General features: G+C 38.9%; 1 protein-coding gene across 2 annotated transcripts in view; it reads left to right on the top strand.

Moving 5' to 3' along the window:
- Window positions 1–1,260: 1,260 nt before the first annotated feature.
- SEH1L (SEH1 like nucleoporin) overlaps window positions 1,261–19,760 on the top strand; it is a 32,923-nt gene continuing 14,423 nt past the window's right edge. Inside the window, exons 1-4 of one of the 2 annotated variants that reach the window (XM_060613179.3) lie at window positions 1,261–1,466; window positions 6,535–6,585; window positions 8,922–9,068; window positions 15,930–16,141. In XM_060613179.3, the coding sequence (XP_060469162.3) occupies window positions 1,356–1,466; window positions 6,535–6,585; window positions 8,922–9,068; window positions 15,930–16,141 (521 nt within the window). In that variant the 5' untranslated portion in view covers window positions 1,261–1,355. The remainder of the gene's footprint in view (window positions 1,467–6,534; window positions 6,586–8,921; window positions 9,069–15,929; window positions 16,142–19,760) is intronic. The other variant, XM_060613181.3, reaches the window with a different exon arrangement.

Genomic DNA, 19,760 nt, shown 5'->3' with positions numbered 1-19,760 from the left:
GTGAACTGTGCCTGTGAGCATTTGTGCCTTATGCTGACTTGTGTATCCATTAACAAGATGTGTGGTAAGGTATCAGAAAAGCCTATGTCACTTATTGAGTCTGGGAACTCTCAAAAAAAACCTTCCATGTACATTTATGGTAATTGGTTCTTCCCTTCATGCCATTTCAGCTTAGAAAAGGTTTCATTGGAATGCACTATTTTCAGCTAGGCAAGGGAAATTTGCATCCCTCTACTTCCTGGGTTTGACAGAATCTTTGATTTGAGGGCTCTTCTTCACTGGCCTCTTCTCAGGTTTTTTGTTGTTGTTGTTGTTGTTGTTGTTGTTGTTTTTTTTCTCTTGTTTGACTTATTTCTTTATTGGGAACTCTGGCTGCAGGTTCCCCAGTCTTTCAGTTCATTTCGGATCCTGCCATTCATTTTCCTAGATGACTTCAACTTTCTAGTTTCTTCATGAATATACATTCATGAAGAATTTTTTTTTTTTTTTTTTTGAGAGAGAGAGAGAGACAGGCAGAGAAAGAGACAGAATCCTAAGCAAGCTCCAAGTCCAGCCGGAACCCAATGGCCCAACTGTGGGGATCCATCCCACAACCCTGAGATCAGGACCTGAGCCAAAAGCAAGAGTCCAATGCTTACTCCACTGAGCCACCCAGGCTCCCCTCTTTATGAAGAACTTTCTAATTTCTAGTATCTCACTGCCCACATCTTGATTCTTGACACTACCAAGCCTGTTCTACCTGTGAAATCTTTAAACATTTTGACTTCGGATCCTTCCCTTTTCTGTCCCTCACACCTGCTCTTCCACCTCCATAACCCCCCAGTTTTTCCCTGTCAATCCCATTCCCCCGGTCTTTACTTTTCGGCTGAGCCTGTACTCCTCTGGTGACTCTCCACCCTTCATTGCTCCTTAGTTGTCCCAGCAAATTTCCTTTTCTTCTCCACTTCTTCCGAGCACTCAGCCCTTGTTTGAGGGCGGTGGGGAATGACGCTGACCAATACTGACTCAGGGCCCAGGACTGTAGATGGTGTTTCTAATTTTCTTACTTTTCCCAATTATTATACTTCAACAATGAATTCCTTTAATTTTCATTACAGCTAAGGAAAGGCCACTCTCTCCTAAGCCCTTGCCGCGGTTAGACTCTTTCAGGAAACGCAGGCGCAGTCGTCCTCGCCCTGGCCTCGCGGGGCATGACGGGCAAAGGGGTGGGGCACGGCGCTGGGGCGCGGGTGGCTCGCGCTGTGCGCGCCCCGGCGGCGGCGTGGTCCTGGTGGGCTGCGGTCCGCGCGCTGCCGCGGCCGCCCTCTTCGGAGGTGGGAGGGGCAGACGGAGCAGGCGCGGGCCCGGCGGAAGCCATGTTTGTGGCGCGCAGTATTGCGGCGGACCATAAGGATCTCATCCATGATGTCTCTTTCGACTTCCACGGGCGACGAATGGCTACCTGCTCCAGTGACCAGAGCGTCAAGGTGCGCGCGGAGCTTTTGGGTGGGGCCGAGCCCAGAAGGAGGGGGAGTGGGGACTTGCATGACCCGCTGTTAGAGCGGAGGGAACGGCGCGTGGAAAGGGGACTACCTCGGATTTTGAGGCACGCCGCTGGACACGAGGTCTGGAGCCCAAGGAGTGTGGGCGGCTGGGCTGCTCCGCCGTGCTTGCCCCAGTATTGTGGGGTCACAGACGCTCCCCCGCGCTCACTCTGCTCTGCGCTTGCGCGGGGGGGAGGGCGGGCAGGCGTCTTAGCCACGTGCGCGCTCCCGCCAGTGGGGCCCTGGGCATCACGCGGGTTCTAACTCCTGCAGGTTTGGGTCATTGTGGGCGAGAGCTAGAGATTCGGCTTAGTCTTCGAGAAGGGTTTGTCAGACTGCGCGGGTGGGGGAGTACTTGTCCTGTTACCACACCGGTTCAGCCAGAGGCCTTTGCCTCGCCACCTGTAATGCAGTCGGTTCAACGTGTTGTCTCAAGTGCTGTGATGAGCTTGTTGCTCATCTTGAGATTGTTCTCTCCTTGCGTTCATATGGGAAACAAATCCATTTATATCCAGTGAAGTTCTCTACTTGCTATTAAAGAAATGGAGTGCTTGTTTCATAAAGTTCATGTAAATGTCTGCACTACTTTGACCAGAATTTTCTGTGATAAGAGGATGGTCTTTGGGATTTAAGAACTTTAGAGATTATTATAGCGTTAACGACAATAGACTTGCAGATGAAAGCTGGAGTTCGGATTATTTGCATTTTCGACAACTCCAAAATAACTGAAAATCTGAAGGATAGTTTTTATTACTTGCCTTTCACATGAGTCAAGTTTGATACCAGTGATCCCTCAATGATGAATTACAGCTGGTGTTCCCTTTCGAAAAAGTGGTGTCACCAAATACATGGAATAACTATAGCGTTCTAATTCCTAAAAGGTTTAAAATCACTTAATTTTTTTTTTTTTTTTTTTTTTATTGTGGTAAGCTAACCATCTTTAGATCTACATTACAGTTCAGTGGCCTTAAGCATAACATTCATGTTGTGCAGCCGTCACCACTATACATCTCTGGAACTTTTTCATCATTCTAAAGTAAAAACTCTACTCAATAACTCCTTTTTCTACCCTGCCCCAGTCCCTGGTCACTTCTAATACTGTTCCTTTTTTTTTTTTTTTTTTGTTTAATGTTTACTTATTTATTTTGAGAGAGAGAACAAGTGGGAGAGGAGCAGAGAGAGAGAGAGAGAGAGAGAGAGAGAGAATCCCAAGTAGGCTCCATGCTCAGCATAGAACTGGACATGGGGATCGATCTCATGACCCCTGAGAGCATGACTTGGGCCGAAATTAAGAGTCAGAAGCCCAACTGCCTGAGCCACCCAGGTGCCCCTCTAATACTCTTTCTTTATAAATTTGACTATGCTGGGTATCTCATATAAATGTAACCATATAATATTTGCCCTTTTGTGTTTGGTTCATTTCACTTACCATGATGTTTTCAAGGTTCATCCATATTTGTAGTATGTATTGTAATTTCATTAAGATTGAATGATAATTTTGTTGTATGTGTACACATTTTCTTTAGACATTCATCTATCCACCTGTTGTTGAATATTGCAGTAATTAATGTCTGTTAACTGAATAGGTCATAGATTTTTTTTCCTCATCCACTTGTTACTGAATCTCTAAATCTTTCCGTTTGTAGGTTTTGTTTGTTGGAAGTAGTATTGCAATGGAAATCTTCATTACTTTAAGCTTTTTGTGTTTTGAATGATTTCCTTAGCCTAATTCAAGTAGAGAAATTAGTGAATATTTTAAAAGCTTTTGTGAATAATTGGCAGATTGTCTTTTTGAAGGTTATACAATTTTACAGTTAAAGTACTGATTTGATAGGATAATTGTCCATGTCAGGAATTACTAACATTTTTTCTCTAATTTTTAAAATTGTGGTAAGATACACGTAAAATTTACTGTCATAACCATATTTAAGTGTTTATAGTTCAGTGGTATTAAGTACATTCATATCTGTGCAATCATCACCACCATCTATCTACAGAACTTTTTCATTTTGCAAAATTGAAACTTTGTACCCATTAAATTATAACTTCCCATTCTCCCTGTCCTCACACCCTAGCTACTACCCCCATTGTACTTTCTGTCTATGAATTTGACTAGGTACCTCATATAAGTGGAGTCCTACAGTATTTGTCCTTTTTGTGACTGGATTATTTCACTTAGCATAGTGTCTTTGAAGTTTGCACATGTTGGAGCATGTGCTGGAATTTTCTTCCTTTTTAAGGTTGAATATTACATTATATGTATTGTAAATAACACATTTTGCTTAACATTTATCTGTCAGTGGACTTGGGTTGCTCCTATGTTTTTTGCTGTTGTGGATAATTCTGCTATAAATATGGGTATGCACATACCTCTTGGAGAACCTGCTTTCAACTCTTTTGGGTATATACCCAGAAATGGAATTGCTGGATCATGTGGTAATTCTATTTTTAGTTTTTTGAGGAGTTTATCATTTCATTTTTTAAGAGGTTAAAATGTTGTCTTGTTATAATCTATATTTTTTGTTGATAGTAAGATTAAGTATTTTGCTTTTGTTTGTTACATAAACAGTTGGTCCTCATTATTAGCCAATTGTGTATTTGTGAGTTCACCTACTCTTTACAATTTATTTGTGACCCCAAAATCAATATTCTCAGTTATTTGCTTGACATGAGCAGAGTAGCAAAAAATTGGAGTTGCCCGGTGTGCATGTTCCCAACTGAGGTTAAACAGGGTGACACTGCTTTCTATTTTATTTTGTTTTATTTTATTTACTTATTTTAAATTTATATCCAAGTTAGCATGTAGTGTAATAATGAATAATGATTTCAGGAGTAGATTCCAGTGATTCATCCCCTATGTATAACACCCAGTGCTCATCCCAACAAGTGTCTTCCTTAATGCCCCTTACCCATTTAGCCCATCCCCCCTCCCACAATCCCTCCAGCAACCGTGTTTGTTCCCTACATTTAAGAGTCTCTTATGTTTTGATCCCCTCCCTGTTTTTATGTTATTTTTGCTTCCCTTCCCTTCTGTTCATCTTAAATACCTCATATGTGTGAAGTCATATGATAGTTGTCTTTCTCTAATTTCACTTAGCATAATACCCTCTAGCTCCATCCACATAGTTGCAAATGGCAAGACTTCATTCTTTTTGATTTCCGTGTGGTACTCCATTGTGTGTGTGTGTGTGTGTGTGTGTGTGTGTGTGTGTGTGTGTGTATACACCACATCTTCTTTATCCATTCATCCATTGATGGACATTTGGGCTCTTTCCATACTTTGGCTATTGTTGATAACACTGCTGTAAACATTGGGGTGCATGTGCCTCTTTGAAACGGCATACCTGTATCCCTTGGATAAATACCTAGTAGTGTTATTGCTGGGTTGTAGGGTAGTTCCATTTTTTATTTTTGAGTAACCTCCATACTGTTTTCCAGAGTGGCTGCACCAGTTTGCATTCCCACCAGCAGTGCAAAAGAGATCCTCTTTCTTTGCATCCTTGCCAACATCTGATGTTGCCAGAGTTATTCATTTTAGTTATTCTGACTGGTGTGAGGTGGTATCTCATTGTGGTTTTAATTTGTATTTCCCTGATGATGAGCGATATTGAGTTTTTCATGTGTCTGTTAGTCATCTGGATGTCTTCTTTGAAGAAGTGTCTGTTCATGTCTTTTACCCATTTCTTCACTGGATTATTTGTTTTTTGGGTGTTGAGTTTGAGAAGTTCTTTATAAATTTTGGATACTAACCCTTTATCTGATATGTCGTTTGCAAATATCTTCTCCCATTCCGTCAGTTGCCTTTTAGTTTTGCTGATTGTTTCCTTTGCTGTGCAGAAGTTTTTATTTTGATGAGGTCCCAATAGTTCATTTTTGCTTTGGTTTCCCTTGCCTCTGGAGACATGTTGAATAAGAAGTTGCTGCAGTGACACTTTTATTTGGACTCTCATACTGTAAACAAGTCTTTTGTTTTTTTGAAAGAGAGAGAGGGAGAGAGAGAATCCCAAGCAGGCTCTGCACTGTCAGCGCAGAGCCTGATGTAGCACTTGAGCTTGTGAACTATGAGATCATAACCTGAGCCAAAATCCAGAGTTAGGAGGTTAACTGACTGAGCCACCCAGGGGCCCCACAAGTGTCCTTATCATTGTCTATTTTGTGCCACATTTTTCACATTTTTGTTTTTTTGTTGGTGATTTCACTGTCTAAAATTGTCCCCAAGTATATATAGTGCTGAAGGGGTGCCTAGTGATCTTAGGTGCAAGAAGGCTGTAATATGCCCTGCAGAGAAAATATGTGTGTTAGGAAAGTTTCACTCTGCCATGAGTTGCTGCTGGCTCTGATTTCAGTGTTAATGAATCAATAATATCCACTAAAGAAGTGTCTTTAAATAGATACATACATGAAACGAGATTATGTATTGATTAGTTGACAAATATTTCCCCTGAGAGCAGTGGTTTAGTATTTACTGGTTCAGTGTTCACAGCAACATTGTAGAACACAACTACTACGATAACAAGACTTGATTGTAACTGTAGTTGTCTCTGTTACCTATGAGAGCACAGATTCCTTGACCCCCTCCTGCTCAGCCTGGTGCCTGGCACTCTGCAGGTCCTTTTATTTTAATGTTTGTTTATTTAGAGAGAGAAAAAGAGAGAGAGAGCATGAGCAGGGGAGGAACAGAGAGAGGAGAGACAGAATCCCAAGCAGGCTCCTCACAGTCAGTGAAGAGCCAGATGTGGGGCTCGATCTGATGAACCGTGAGATCATGACCTGAGCCAAAATCAAGAGTTGGATGCTTAACTGACCGAGCCACCCAGGCGCCCCCCCCCCGCCCCCCTCTCAGGTTCTTAATAAACATCTGAATGAATGAATGAATGAATGAATGTTTACTTACTGGTTGTATTATTTTGTGAATTTATGTTCATTTCTTTTGCCTTAATACTGATTCACTCTTTATGTTTGTCATGTTTATAGGAATATTTTGCATAAAATATGTCTTATTTTCTTACAGGTCTGGGATAAAAGTGAAAATGGGGATTGGCATTGTACTGCTAGTTGGAAGGTTAGTATTTTTAGTGATTTTAAAAAAAAAAATTGAGATGGTTACTATTTATTTGGTAGCGTCAGTGACTTGCTATTCTTCTGGAGAGAATTATAAAATGTATACTTTTCCTAAAATATTTTGATTTTAACTGCTAAAGTATCAAAAATATACTTCAGAAAATTTGAGAGTAGGAAAACGTACAATTTCATAGCATTCTAACATAACTATTTTTAGTGTTTTAGTATTTATTACTTATCTGTTCTTTTGCATATTTTTAATAGTTGTGATATTTTGTACAATTTCTGTTTTCAGCTTTATTCAGGTAGAATTTTACATACCGCTAGAGTCATCAGTTTTAAATGTGTAGTTCAACGAATTTTAGTAAATTTCTATGTACACTTGCATGGCCCTGAAACTTCCCTTGTGGCTGTTTGGGGTCAATTCCCATTCTGTACCCAGGCCCTAGGCAACCACTGAAGTGTTTTCTGTCTCTGTAGTTTTACTTTTTCTAGACATTTCATATAAATGGAATTCTACAATATGTAGTTATTTGTGTCTAGCTACTTTCCCTTTTCTTTGAGGTTCATTCATGTTGTGAATTCAGTAGTTTGATCCTTCATACACAATACAACGGCGTTTACTACATTCACAATTTTGGTACAACTACCGCCTTTACCCATTTCCAAAACTATCACTCTAAAAAAGAAACCTCCATTTCTTGCCTTTTAATTTAACAACATATTTCATAAATATTTTGGTATGTTTTTAAAGCTTGTTTAAAAACATAAATGTAGCAGTAAAACATGAATATACCAATAAATATACCCTGTTTTTGTTCAACTTGTGATAGCTGGTATAAGTTGTTTCCTTTTTATTGTGATGAACATCTCTTTGTAATCTTTAGTTTTTAGGTAGGTTGTGCTTTACTGGCAATCTAATATTTAACAGAGTCTCACTGGTCTTGTGTATTCTTTAACTAGTAGCTTATATAAATAATAATTAAAAGTGAAACAAAAAAGACCAGACCAAAAAAAGGATAAAAAATAAGAGTGCAAAGTTTACCTTTGAATGACATATTTACCATGTGGAAGTTACACGATTATGAAAGTGTTCTGAGATTATTAAGTGTGAAAGTGTTAGATATACAGAAGCATGAAACAAATTTTATAAACATAATTGGTGGACTGATGCTTGTTGTTATACTGTATTTTTACTGGAAAGAACAAACAAAATTCTGTCCATGTGAAATTCTTTCTTTCTTTCTTTCTTTCTTTCTTTCTTTCTTTCTTTCTTTCAGAGAGAGAGAAAGAAAGAAGTGGGGCTCACCTGGGCTCGTGTTTTACCTGAAGTGGGGCTCAAGCTCACCTGATGTGGGACTTGAACTCATGAACCATGAGATCATGACCTGAGCCAAACAAAGTCAGATGCTTAATGACTGAGCCACCCAGGCCATAGGTTTTTTTTTTTTTTTTTTTTTTTTTTTTTTTTTTTTTAAGTTTATTTATTTATTGTGAGAGAGAGAGAAGAGAGGAGAGGAGAGAGTGGGGGAGGGGTAGAGAGAGAATCTCAGGCAGGCTCCATGCTGTCCTCCCAGCTCGATGTGGGCTTGATCTCATGAACCTCAAGATCCTGACCTGAGCTGAAATTAAGAGTTGGACACTTAAGAGACTGAGCCACCCAGGTGCTCCGATGTGAAATGCTTTGAGACCTTTCTGTTTTTTTCCTTTTGTCAACACGAGTGTTTAAGAATAGTAATTTGACATTTTTCAAATAATAAAGGTAACGCTACTGAGCTTTAAATTATTTTTTCAGAATACAAGGATTTGGGCTTCTCTGTATTTTATCACTCGTTGCCTCACTTCCTAGAATAGTCTACTTGTCTAACCAGGTATCAGAGTCATTTAAGCATTTTACTGCTGTAGTTTCTATATATTGTTAGGCTTTTGAAGCAGACAGTTTTGGTTAGTCTTATTTATTTTATTAGATGGCTGTTTCCTGTAGAGAGAATTTGCAAGTAAAAAAAATGGTGGACTGGTAGATCTTTTTTTTAAAGCTTGATAAGGCTAAACTCTGAAGCAGGTCTCTGTTAGTACTGGAAGAGGTCAACTTTATCCAGCTGGATTTTTCTTTATTAGTAAAATGTTAGAAGGACTTGACTCCAGAAGGGCCATAATCCTAAGTAGAGAATATCTTCTAAAAGTTAAAAATTTTCAGAACTTAATTTTTTATTTAAATGTAAAATTGAATAGCATTCTGCTCTTATTGAAGACATCTGTGTTGTTTCCTCAAGTAAAACTTTGTGTGAAATATGAGTAAAGTCAATTTTTGTTTTTTTTTTTTAAATAATTCCTCAGACACATAGTGGATCTGTGTGGCGTGTGACATGGGCCCATCCTGAATTTGGACAGGTTTTGGCTTCTTGTTCTTTTGACCGAACAGCTGCTGTGTGGGAAGAAATAGTAGGAGAATCAAATGATAAACTGCGAGGACAGAGTCATTGGGTGAGACATTTGTTGGTTTTGGGGGTTTTGGGGAGGAGGGTGCATGATCTCCAAGGAATATCAGTCTTTCCAAGAACACTTCAGGCACTTGATAAGATGTTATCACTCTTCTCTGTGTTTACCAGTTCTATTTTTCCTCTTCCATGTTTTTCTTCTACTTGTTTATTTAATTTTGTCTTGGGCCTGAAGTGGTACTCAGGAACACTCATGGCATTGTTTAATGATAACTTTCATGATAAATCTGCAGTATTTGCATTGTCCTAGAGTGAGTGCACTCTAAAAATCCATTAAAATATTGTTTTTTCTCCTTTGTGGTTACCTTTGCTTTCTTATAAAATATGCTCTTTATCTGGTTCTGCTATTCTCTGCTCTTCCCTGATTGGATGTTTGATTTTAAGAGTCTCATGCTCTACCGACTGAGCTAGCCGGGCATGGATGTTTGATTTTAAATAAGAGTATAATGTGTGTACTAGTCAAGTTCCATGTCTGTAAAGTGAGGGAATTGAAGTAGATTACCTTTAAGACCCATTCCAATGTTTTTTCTTTTTTTCTTTATTTCTTTAATAGATAATTAGGCACAAGGTATAAATGAATGTATACAGTGACAATTTCCTCCCCTTTAGTGACACAGTTGGCTCCCTAGAGTCAACCACTATCATGTTTTTTGTGTATTTTTCTGGATATATTCTCTGCCTTTATAAGGACATAAATAACAGTGTTTCCTTCTCTGTTTACCAGTCCTATCCACCTTCCTCTCAACATTAATGCTTGCATGTTATCAATACTACTCTTTTTTTCTGCTGCGTATTATAAATTGTGGTAGGGTATACGTAACAATATTTATCGTGGTAACTTAAGTGTACAATTCAGTGGCATTAATTGCATTCACAGTGCTGCGTACACATCACCAATATCTGTATATAAACTTAATTTTTCCCAACATAAGTCAGTACCATTGAATAGTACCTCCTCTTTCCATTCCCCAACCCCTGGTAACCTCTGTTCTACTTTCTGTCTCTAGGAATTTGACTGCTCTAGGTACCTCATATAAATGGAATCATAGAATATTTGTCCTTCTGTATCTGGCTTGATTCACTAAGCAGAAGGTCCATCCATATTGTTGCAAAGGTCAATTTCATTCCTGTTATGGCTGAATAACATTCCATTGTGTGTATATGACACATTTGGTGTATCCATTTATCTGTAGATTGATAGTTGGGTTGTTCCTACCTCTTAGCTATTGTAAAAAATGCTGTAACCAAACTCAAGGGATTTGCCACTTGGGGTGCATCAAATTCAACACAACCCAAGAAAGTGTTGAAAGCAAAAACCTGTTTATTATTTGTTACAAGGAGACAAAGAGAAAGCTCCCAAAGCACTGTCTCCTTGTGGAGTTAGGAAGGTTTTATCCAGTGTATTGGGGACAGGGGCAGGGAGCTTGCATAAACACTTGAGTTGCACATGCCTGGGATGTCAACATGCTAGTGTGTACATCAGTGTTCAAAAAATGGTGGAAATCTCCGCCCATAGGAGATCTTAATATAAGGAGCTAAAAGTAGCTTCAGGATAACTTGGGGGCTTCTTTGCTTGTCCTCAGGTCTAGTCCAGCTCACACTGGATCACGTAAGGGGCTATCAGTATCAGGTAAGACACCTAGTTGGGTGTCTCCTTGGTTAGAACTGTTGGTTCCCCAAAACAAAATATATTCCCTGCTTTTGTCCCTTTCTCTCTTCCCTTCTGCTGACAGCTTTCAGCCTTCTTACTTGATTAACTTCTTGTTGAAATTTGTTATGTAGATATTTGTCTGAAGTCTTGCCTTTAATATTTTTGAGTATGTGCCTAAGAGTAGAATTGCTGGCTCATGTGGTAGTTCTGTGTTTTAACTTTTGGAAACTGCTAAATTATTTTCAGAATGACTGTACCATTTTTCACTCCTACCAACAATGCAGGAGTGTTCCAGTTTTTCCACATCCTTGCCAATGTTTGCTATCTTTTTTATTTTTCCATTATAGCTATCCTAGTGGGTGTGAAATGGCATCTCCTTTTTTTTTTTTTTTTAATTTTATTTAATTCCAAGTTAGTTAAGATGTAGTCGAATAATGGTTTCAGGAGTAGAATTTAGTAATTCATCACTTACATGTAGCACCCACTGCTCATCCCCAAAAGTGCTCTCCTTAATGCCCATCACCCATTTAGCCCATCCCCCCATCCACCTCTCCTCCAGCAGCCCTCAGTTTGTTCTATGTATTTAAGAGTCTCTTACATTTGCTTTCTCTGTTTTTATCTTATTTTTCTTCCCTTTCCCTATGTTCATCTGTTTTGTTTATTAAATTCCATTTTTTTTTGCATTTCCCTAATGGTTAATGATGTTGAACACATTTTTATGTGTTAATTGGTTATTTGTATATCTTCTTGCAATGTCTTGATTTATAAGAAATTTATTTTTCATGTATATTTGGTTTTTCTAACTCAGTTCCTGAGTTACAACTCCCAGAACCCTTGGAATTTCCTAAGTGTACAGAGTGATAAAGGTATCTTTTATTATGTTAATGAGGTGACTTTGGGAAAGTGCCTAAGGTTGGGGTCTGGTTGCCAGTGAAGCCAACCTTGTGATTAGAGGGCTAGAACTTTCTGTGTCACCCTCAGCCTCTGGGGAGGTAAGAGAGGCTGGAAGTTGAATCGCTTGCCATTGGCTAATGTGTTAATCAGTCATGTCCTTGTAATGAATGAAATCTCCATAAAAACCCCAGAGAACATGGTTCAGAGAGTTTTGGGGTTGGTGAACTTGTGGAAATGTGGGGAGAGTGGTTAGCCTGGAGAGGGCATAGAAGCTTCTTACCCTTTCCCCATACCTTGCTCTATGCATCTCTCCCATCAGGCTGTTCCTGAGTTCTATCCTTTGATAATAAATTGGTAATCTATTAAGGGAAATGTCTGAGGTTTGAGAGCTGCTTAGGTGTCCGAAGTGGGGGCAGTCTTGCACGATTGAACTCTTAATCTATGGAATCTGATGCTGTTTCTGGGTAGATGGAGTCAGAATTGAGTTGAATTCTTGGACAGCTTTACTGCTGAGAATTGTGTGTGTGTGTTGGGGGGGGTTCTCCCCCAACCCCCGAACTGGAATTGTTACCAGAATTCTTTACTTCTTTAGGGAAATGTCTTTTCAAGTCCTTTGACCATTTAAAACAATTTTTTTTTTTTTCTGTTGAGTGGTAGTTCTTTATATTCTGGATATTAATCCCTTTTCAGATATATGATTTGCAAATATTTTCTCCCATTCTGTGAGTTGCCTTCTCTCTCTCGACAGTCACCTTTGATGTACAAAATGAAGTCCAGTTAATTTTTTTCTTTTGTTTGCTGTGTTTTTGTTTCTTGTGTCATATTCAAGAAATAATTGTCAAGTCCAATGCCATAAAGACTTTCCCCAAAGTTTTATATTAAGAGAATTATAATTTTTAGCTCTTACATTTAGTTCTTTTGTTCATTTTTACTTAAGTTTTGTATATGGTGTAAAGTAAGGGTACAACTTCATTCATTCTCTCCACCCCCCCCCCCCGCCCTTCTTTTTTAAAGTAATCTCTACCCCCAACGTGGGGCTCAAACTCATGACCCTGAGATCAAGAGTCACATGCTATACCAACTGAGCTTTCCAGGCTCCCCCAACTTCATTCTTTTATATGTTAATATCCAGTTTTCCCAGTATCTTTTATTGGAATGACTGCCCCATTGCCCTTTGTAGTGGCCTCTTTTAGACAACAGGCTTACGCAATGGATCGTAAAAAGCAAGGCAGAAGGGCCCACAGTAACCCCCTGGGTGAATATAAACAGGCCCATTAGGCAGCCTACCTCAAAGTGTTCATAGGCCCTAACTAACCAATGGGCCACTTACAACCAGGCACAGTTACCAAAAAAGGGAAAGTTCCATATGTCCCCATACCTCCTTTACCTTCCTCCTTTAAATGCAGCCCCCACCTGCTGCCTCATAGCAGACAGCCTGTGCTTTGCTCTCCTCTCCCTAACTCCCTTGTGTTCTATTCGATAAACTTCTATCTCCTTTGTTCTGCCTCAGGTGAATCCTTTCACTGCCCTTGCCTCCAGCTTCCACGCTTTAGGGTTGCCCCACATTTAGGGGCCCCCATCTGATCAGGAGAGACACCACACCCTTTCCCATTTGAGTGGTCTTGGCATCCTCATTGAAACTCAATTGACCATATATAGAGGGTTTATTTCTGGACTCTATTCTGTCCCATTGCTGTATGGGTTTCCTTAATGGCAATACCATAGTCTTCTAGTTACTCTAGATTTGTAGCTTGCATGCTATAAATTTTTTGAAAAAATTTATTTATTTAAGTAATTTCTATACCCAATGTGGCGCTTGAACTCATGACCCCAAGATTAAGAGTCACACACTCTACCAACTGAGCCAGCCAGGTGCCCCTACAGTTTTTTTTTTTCATTAAAAAATTTTTTTTTTAATGTTTTATTTATTTTTGAGAGAGAGAGAGACAGAGCATGCGCAGGGAAGGGCAGAAAGAGAGAGAGACACAGAATCTGAAGCAGGCTCCAGGCACTGAGCTGTAAGCACAGAGCCCCATGTGGGGCTCTAAACCCATAAACTCTGAGATCATGACCTGAACCGAAGTCAGACACAAAACTGACTGAGACACTCAGGTGTCCTGTTTTAAAATTTGTTTTGAAGTTTATTTTGAGAGACAGAGAGTGGGAGTGAGGGAGGGGGAGAGAGAGTGAGAGAGAGAATCCCAAGCAGGATCCTCACTGTCAGCATGTAGCCGGATGTAGGGCTCGAACTCATGAACTGTGAGATCATGACTTGAGCTGAGAGTCTGATGCTTAACCGACTGAGCCACCCAGGCGCCCCGCCCCTACAATTTTTTTTTTAATGTTAGGAGGGGCTGGTCTTATGTTTGGCCTAGGCCCTCCCTAAGGCAAACAACTGTTTAAGGGGAGGAGAGAAGAGAAATTTATACTAGGGATTTTTCTAGCAGTCAGTCTGAGATGGGTCAGTATCTGTGGTGGGTTGGCTTGAGGAGTAAGTAGTAGCATAGGGTTTTTACTTGAACTTAGTTAAAGATATAGGTTTCCCCTGTTATATGAAAGTAGAGCATTCTTAAGAGAACTTTTCTAAGCTGAAATGGCATAAAGTGGAGAAGCAGTTACCGCTAACTTACATGGAAAAAATTTTGAGCATTCCCAGAACCAAAAAATAACTTCTCTTAGGCTTTTCTGATACCTTAGGATACACTTTGCTAATGGATGCATAACATAAATTGAGATAAAGCACAGATGCTCAAAGACAGTTCAAAGCTATGTCAGTTTGATGGTGAGATACTATGTAGTTCCCAAGGAAGGAGCTGGTGGTGGTGCTATTGTTGAAGCTGAGGGTGCTTCAGGTAGTGGCTTGCAAAACAGATGTTGAAAGCTGTTTTCACTTTTTGCAAAAGCAAAAATGCTCTTCAGATTTCTTTTGGTTAGCGAGAAAAGGTACTAATTAGGTCTTTTGCAAAAGCAAAGTGGCATAACACAAACCTTTGAAGAGCAGGGGATATCTGTATACTCATTTGTATTTAGTTAAACAAATTGTAATACAAGTGTAAATTGTATTTAGTCATTGATCATTCACTATTTCAGCGGTTGTATTGGTATTGGTTATTCAGTGGTGTTTGTATACAAGAGTTTGCAAAGATACAATCTTTGGGGTTTATGTGATATTCTTTTAATATTGAGACTCCTTAAAATGTATTTTAGTAACCATAGACACTAAAGTGCTGATTTCTCCATTTTGTTGATATTGTCTGTCAGAAATCTAGATGTTAGAAAGTAGCTTGTACATACCATATTGGAATTCTGTAATTATCACAATGCCAGCTTTGTACCATTCCCTTGGTCTCTAATAAATGCCTTCTTTTAAAAGTGGATAGTGGTGATCCACACAGGGCTAACTGGCATTTATGCTTGAAAGATGGAAGTTGCAGGTCTTCCATCTTACTGTTAAAAAATCTTAATTCATTTAATTTACTGCTTGCAGCATACTTGGTGAGACAAAGCTACCTATGTGAAAATTTGAACATTTTCTGGTTCAGTGACTGGTCTGCTTAAGGGAGAGTACCTACTTTTAATAAAGTTAGACTTTCTAAGGTCAACTTTTTTCTACCTTAAAGGGAATAATTAAATTTTTTTTTATACATTAAAAAAATTTTGTTTTAATTTTTTTTTTTAATGTTTATTTTTGAGAGACAGAGAGAGAGGGTGTGAGTGGGGAAGGGGCAGAGAGAGAGGGAGACACAGCATCCAAGGCAGACTCCAGGCCCTGGGCTGTTAAGACAAAGCCCAGGGTAGGTCTTGAACCCATGAACCGTGAGATCATGACCTGAGCTGAAGTCAGACGCTTACTGACTGAGTCACCTAGGCATCCCCCCCCCCCCCCAATTTTTTTTAACGTTTATTTATTTTTGAGAGAGAGAGAGAGAGAGACAGAGCGTGAATGGGGGAGGGGCAGAAAGAGAGGGAAACACAGAATTTGAAGCAGGCTCCAGGCTTTGAGTTGTCACCACAGAGTCTGATGCGGGGCTCAGACTCACGAACTGTGAAATCATGACCTGAGTTGAAGTTGGATACTTAACTGGCTGAGCCACACAGGCACCCTGGCAATAATTAATTATAGGTCACTCTTACTGCTGGCTGTGTATGTGGTATTTTGCTGTGGAGGAAATTGAGGCCTAAGTGATTTTTAAATAACTTTTTCAAGGGTTACATACCTAGTAAAATAGTGTGATTTCAGAGTCTATGTTCTTTCCACTGTACGATCCTTTATTTTGTATATAAATAATTTTTTTTTTTCAGGTTAAGAGGACAACCCTAGTGGATAGCAGAACATCCGTTACCGATGTGAAATTTGCTCCTAAGCATATGGGTCTTATGTTAGCAACCTGTTCGGCAGATGGTATAGTAAGAATATATGAGGCACCAGATGTTATGAATCTCAGCCAGTGGTCTCTGCAGCATGAGATTTCATGTAAGCTAAGCTGTAGTTGTATTTCTTGGAACCCTTCAAGGTAAGCTTACACAGAAAACCTGATAATGTAATCCTAGTAAAACAAATTTCATAATTTTTAAACTAAGCATTTGATGGCTTAATTTCCTTAAAATGTTTTTCTTAAGTAGTTATGTTTATTATTAAAAAAAAAAATTGTGTAGAATAAAAATTCTCCCTAATCTACCCTGCACCCTTCATGTCTCTTGTCCCCTATTTTTATTCCACATAAGAAGCCAACCATTGTAAATATTTTGGTGTGTACCTTCTGGCTTTTCCCATGTAAATACACAGAAATATTTAATGTGTGTATAAACATACAAATATATGCCAGTATGCACATATCATGTAAAGGTAGATCCAAAACACACAGATACATATAGACATACATTCTGGTTACTTGAAATTTGCCTTTTTCATTTACAAATACATTGTGTCTGTTTTCCCATGTATTAGTATAATTAATCCTATCTTATTTATTTATTAATTTTTTAAATGTTTATTCACTTTTTATTTTTGAGAGAGTGAGCTAGAGAAAGACAGAGCATGAATGGGGTAGGAGCAGAGAGAGAGGGAGACATGGAATCAGAAGCACACTCCAGGCTCTGAGCTGTCAGCACAGAGCCTGATGTAGGGCTCGAACTCGTGAATTGTGAGATCATGACCTGAGCCAAAATCTGACACTTAACAGACTGAGTCGCCCAGGCACCCCAGTCCTACCTTATTTTTTTAATTGCTGTATAGAGCATGACTCTGACTAGATCATAGTTGGTTTTAATTAAACTATTTTTAAAAATTAAAAGAAAAACGAATCACTTGGTAAAGAAAAAATTTCAAATAATACAGAGGAGTATAAAATGAAAGGTAAAAAGTTCCTCTACCCTCTAAAAATGCTAATAGTTCTGATTTTATTTATTTATTTATTTATTAAGTAGGCCCCATGCTCAGCGTGGGGCTTGAACTCCCAACTCTGAGGTCAAGAGTCGGATGCCCTACTGACTGAGCTACGTGCCCCTAATAGTTCTTATTTTAGATTTTAATTCTGATAGTTGCTATTATATTTTTTTTAATTTTAAAATTTTTTAAAGGATTTTGTTTTTAAGTAATCTCTACACTCAACATGAGGCTCAAACCCCCAATCCTGAGATCAAGAGCTGCTTGCTCAACCAACTGAGCCAGCCAGGTGCCCCAGTTGCTATTATATTTTTAAATGATTTACTTATGCCTTTGATTCTGCTATGTTAGCTTTATACAGTATTTATAGTCACTGTATGAAAGATGAATTTATCATTTAGCACATTTATAAAGCTTTCCACTTCTCAAGGTATGACTAGAGAGAGATCTTTTTTTTTTTTTTTTAATGTTTTATTTTTGAGAGAGAGAGACAGAGTGTGAGCGGGAATGGGGCAGAGAGAGAGGGAGATACAGAATCTGAAGCAGGCTCCAGGCTCTGAGCTGTCAGCAGAGAGCCCTACTCGGGTCTTGAATTCATGAGCTGTGAGATCACGACCTGAGCTGAAGTTGGATGCTTAACTGACTGAGCCATCCAGGTGCCCCTGATAACCTTTTTGTTCTTTTAAGATTTTATTTTTCTACAGCTAGTGTGGGGCTCAAACTTAACAACCCTGAGACCAAGAGTCACATGTTCCACAGACTGAGCCAGCCGGGTGCCCCGATAGAGATCTTATTTGTGGAAATGTTGATGGTTTTTTAATTATGTTTGTAATTATCATAATTTCAAATGATATATATCCATTTTTCTACTGAGCGATTTATCAATTTTTAGATTGTATATGGACTCACATTTTTTTAAAAAGGAAATTAGCTTATTTTGTTTCTACCTCCCATTCACCTTTCTATTTTGTTACATTGCTTATAAAACTGGTAAAATGTACATTTATATTTACATTCTGTAAAAATTTAGTACATATACAAATATTTAAAAATAATTTTTTTTTAATGTTTATTTATTTTTGAGAGAGAGCGTGAGCAAGGGCGGGTGGGGGGGCATGGGGTGCAGAGACAGAGGGAGAGAACACAGAAGTGGGCTCCAGGCTCTATGCTGTTGGCACAGAGCCCTACTCAGGGCTTGAACTCACGAACTGTTGAGATCATGACCTGAGCTGAAGTCGGACGCTTAACTGACAGAGCCACCCAGGCACCCCAACATAAGTATTTGTCTTTCACCACAAGTTGATTCTAAAAGTTAAGTAACAGCCAAATTTACATTATTAGACTGTAAATATTCGTTATAGATGCAAATCTAATCTTTTTCTTGAAAATTATTGTTCATGCAGAATATCTGGTGTTAACTTTTGTTTTTTTTTTCTGATTTTACTTTTTATTTTTAAAAATTTACATCCAAATTAGCATATAGTGCAACAGTGATCTCAGGAGTAGATTCCTTAAGTGCCCCTTACCCATTTAGCCCATCCCCCCTTCCACAAACCCTCCGGTAACCCTCAGTTTGTTCTCCATATTTATGAGTCTTTCCTGTTTTGTCCCCCTCCCTGTTTTTATATTATTTTTGTTTCCCTTTCCTTGTGTTCATTTGTTTTGTCTCTTAAAGTCCTCATATGAGTGAAGTCATATGATTTTTGTCTTTCTCTAATTTCACTTAGCATAATACCCTCCAGTTCCATCCACGTAGTTGCAAATGGTAAGATTTCATTTGTTTTGATTGCCGAGTAATACTCCATTGTATATATATCCCACATCTTCTTTATCCATTCATCCATCGATGGACATTTAGGCTCTTTCCATACTTTGGCTATTGTTGATAGTGCTGCTATAAACATGGGGGTGCATATGTCCCTTCGAAACAGCTCCCCTGTGTCCTGTGGATAAATGCCTAGTAGTGCAATTGCTGGGTTGTAGGGTAGTTCTATTTTTAGTTTTTTGAGGAACCTCCATACTGTTTTCCAGAGTGGCTGCAGCAGCTTGTGGTGTTAACTTCTGATGGATGCTCTGTTTTCTTTCTTGAGTCTTCTGGGTTATACTTGGCTGTCACAATTTTCATATCACATGTTGTCTTTAGATTTTTTTTTTTATTTTGGTGACTGATACACCTCTTAAAGTATATTTTTTTTCATACGGATGGATGGCAAACTTCTTTGAATTCTGACATACCAGAAAACGTCTTAATTTTACCCCATGGTTAATTGTAGTTTGGCTAGTTTTAGAGTTCTAAGTTCAAAATGTAAGAATTTCGAAGATAGTGTCCTTGAGAATCTTTTTAATTTAAGTGTTAATGAGAAGTCTGAGGTCAGTCTAATGCTGGTTCTTTTGTAGGTAGCCTGTTCTTTCTGGAAGTTTTCAGGATTTTTGTCTTAACTACTTTGAGCTCTGTTGCATGTGTATTCTCCTAGTTTGTGGTTTGTCATTTTGACACTGTGATGACTTTTGATGGTAGGAAGTTCTGAATTTTATTGTATTATTATAAATTTTTGAGGCTTCTTTCTTTTGAGAGAGAGCGTAAATGGGAGAGAGGAGCAGAGGGAGAGAAAGAGAATCTTAATCAGGCTCTGCGCTCAGCATGTAGCCTGATGTAGTGCTTTGTCTCAATGACCATGAGATCATGACTTGAGCCGACATCAGGAGTTGAACATTTAACTGACTGAGCCACCCAGAAGCCCCTAGAG

This window comes from Panthera onca, chromosome D3 (genome assembly GCF_046562875.1).
Source record: "Panthera onca isolate mPanOnc1 chromosome D3, mPanOnc1 haplotype 2, whole genome shotgun sequence".
Classification (NCBI taxonomy): domain Eukaryota; kingdom Metazoa; phylum Chordata; class Mammalia; order Carnivora; family Felidae; genus Panthera; species Panthera onca.
Note: the sequence above shows the minus strand (reverse complement) of the source record. Positions and strands in the feature narration are given on the sequence as shown.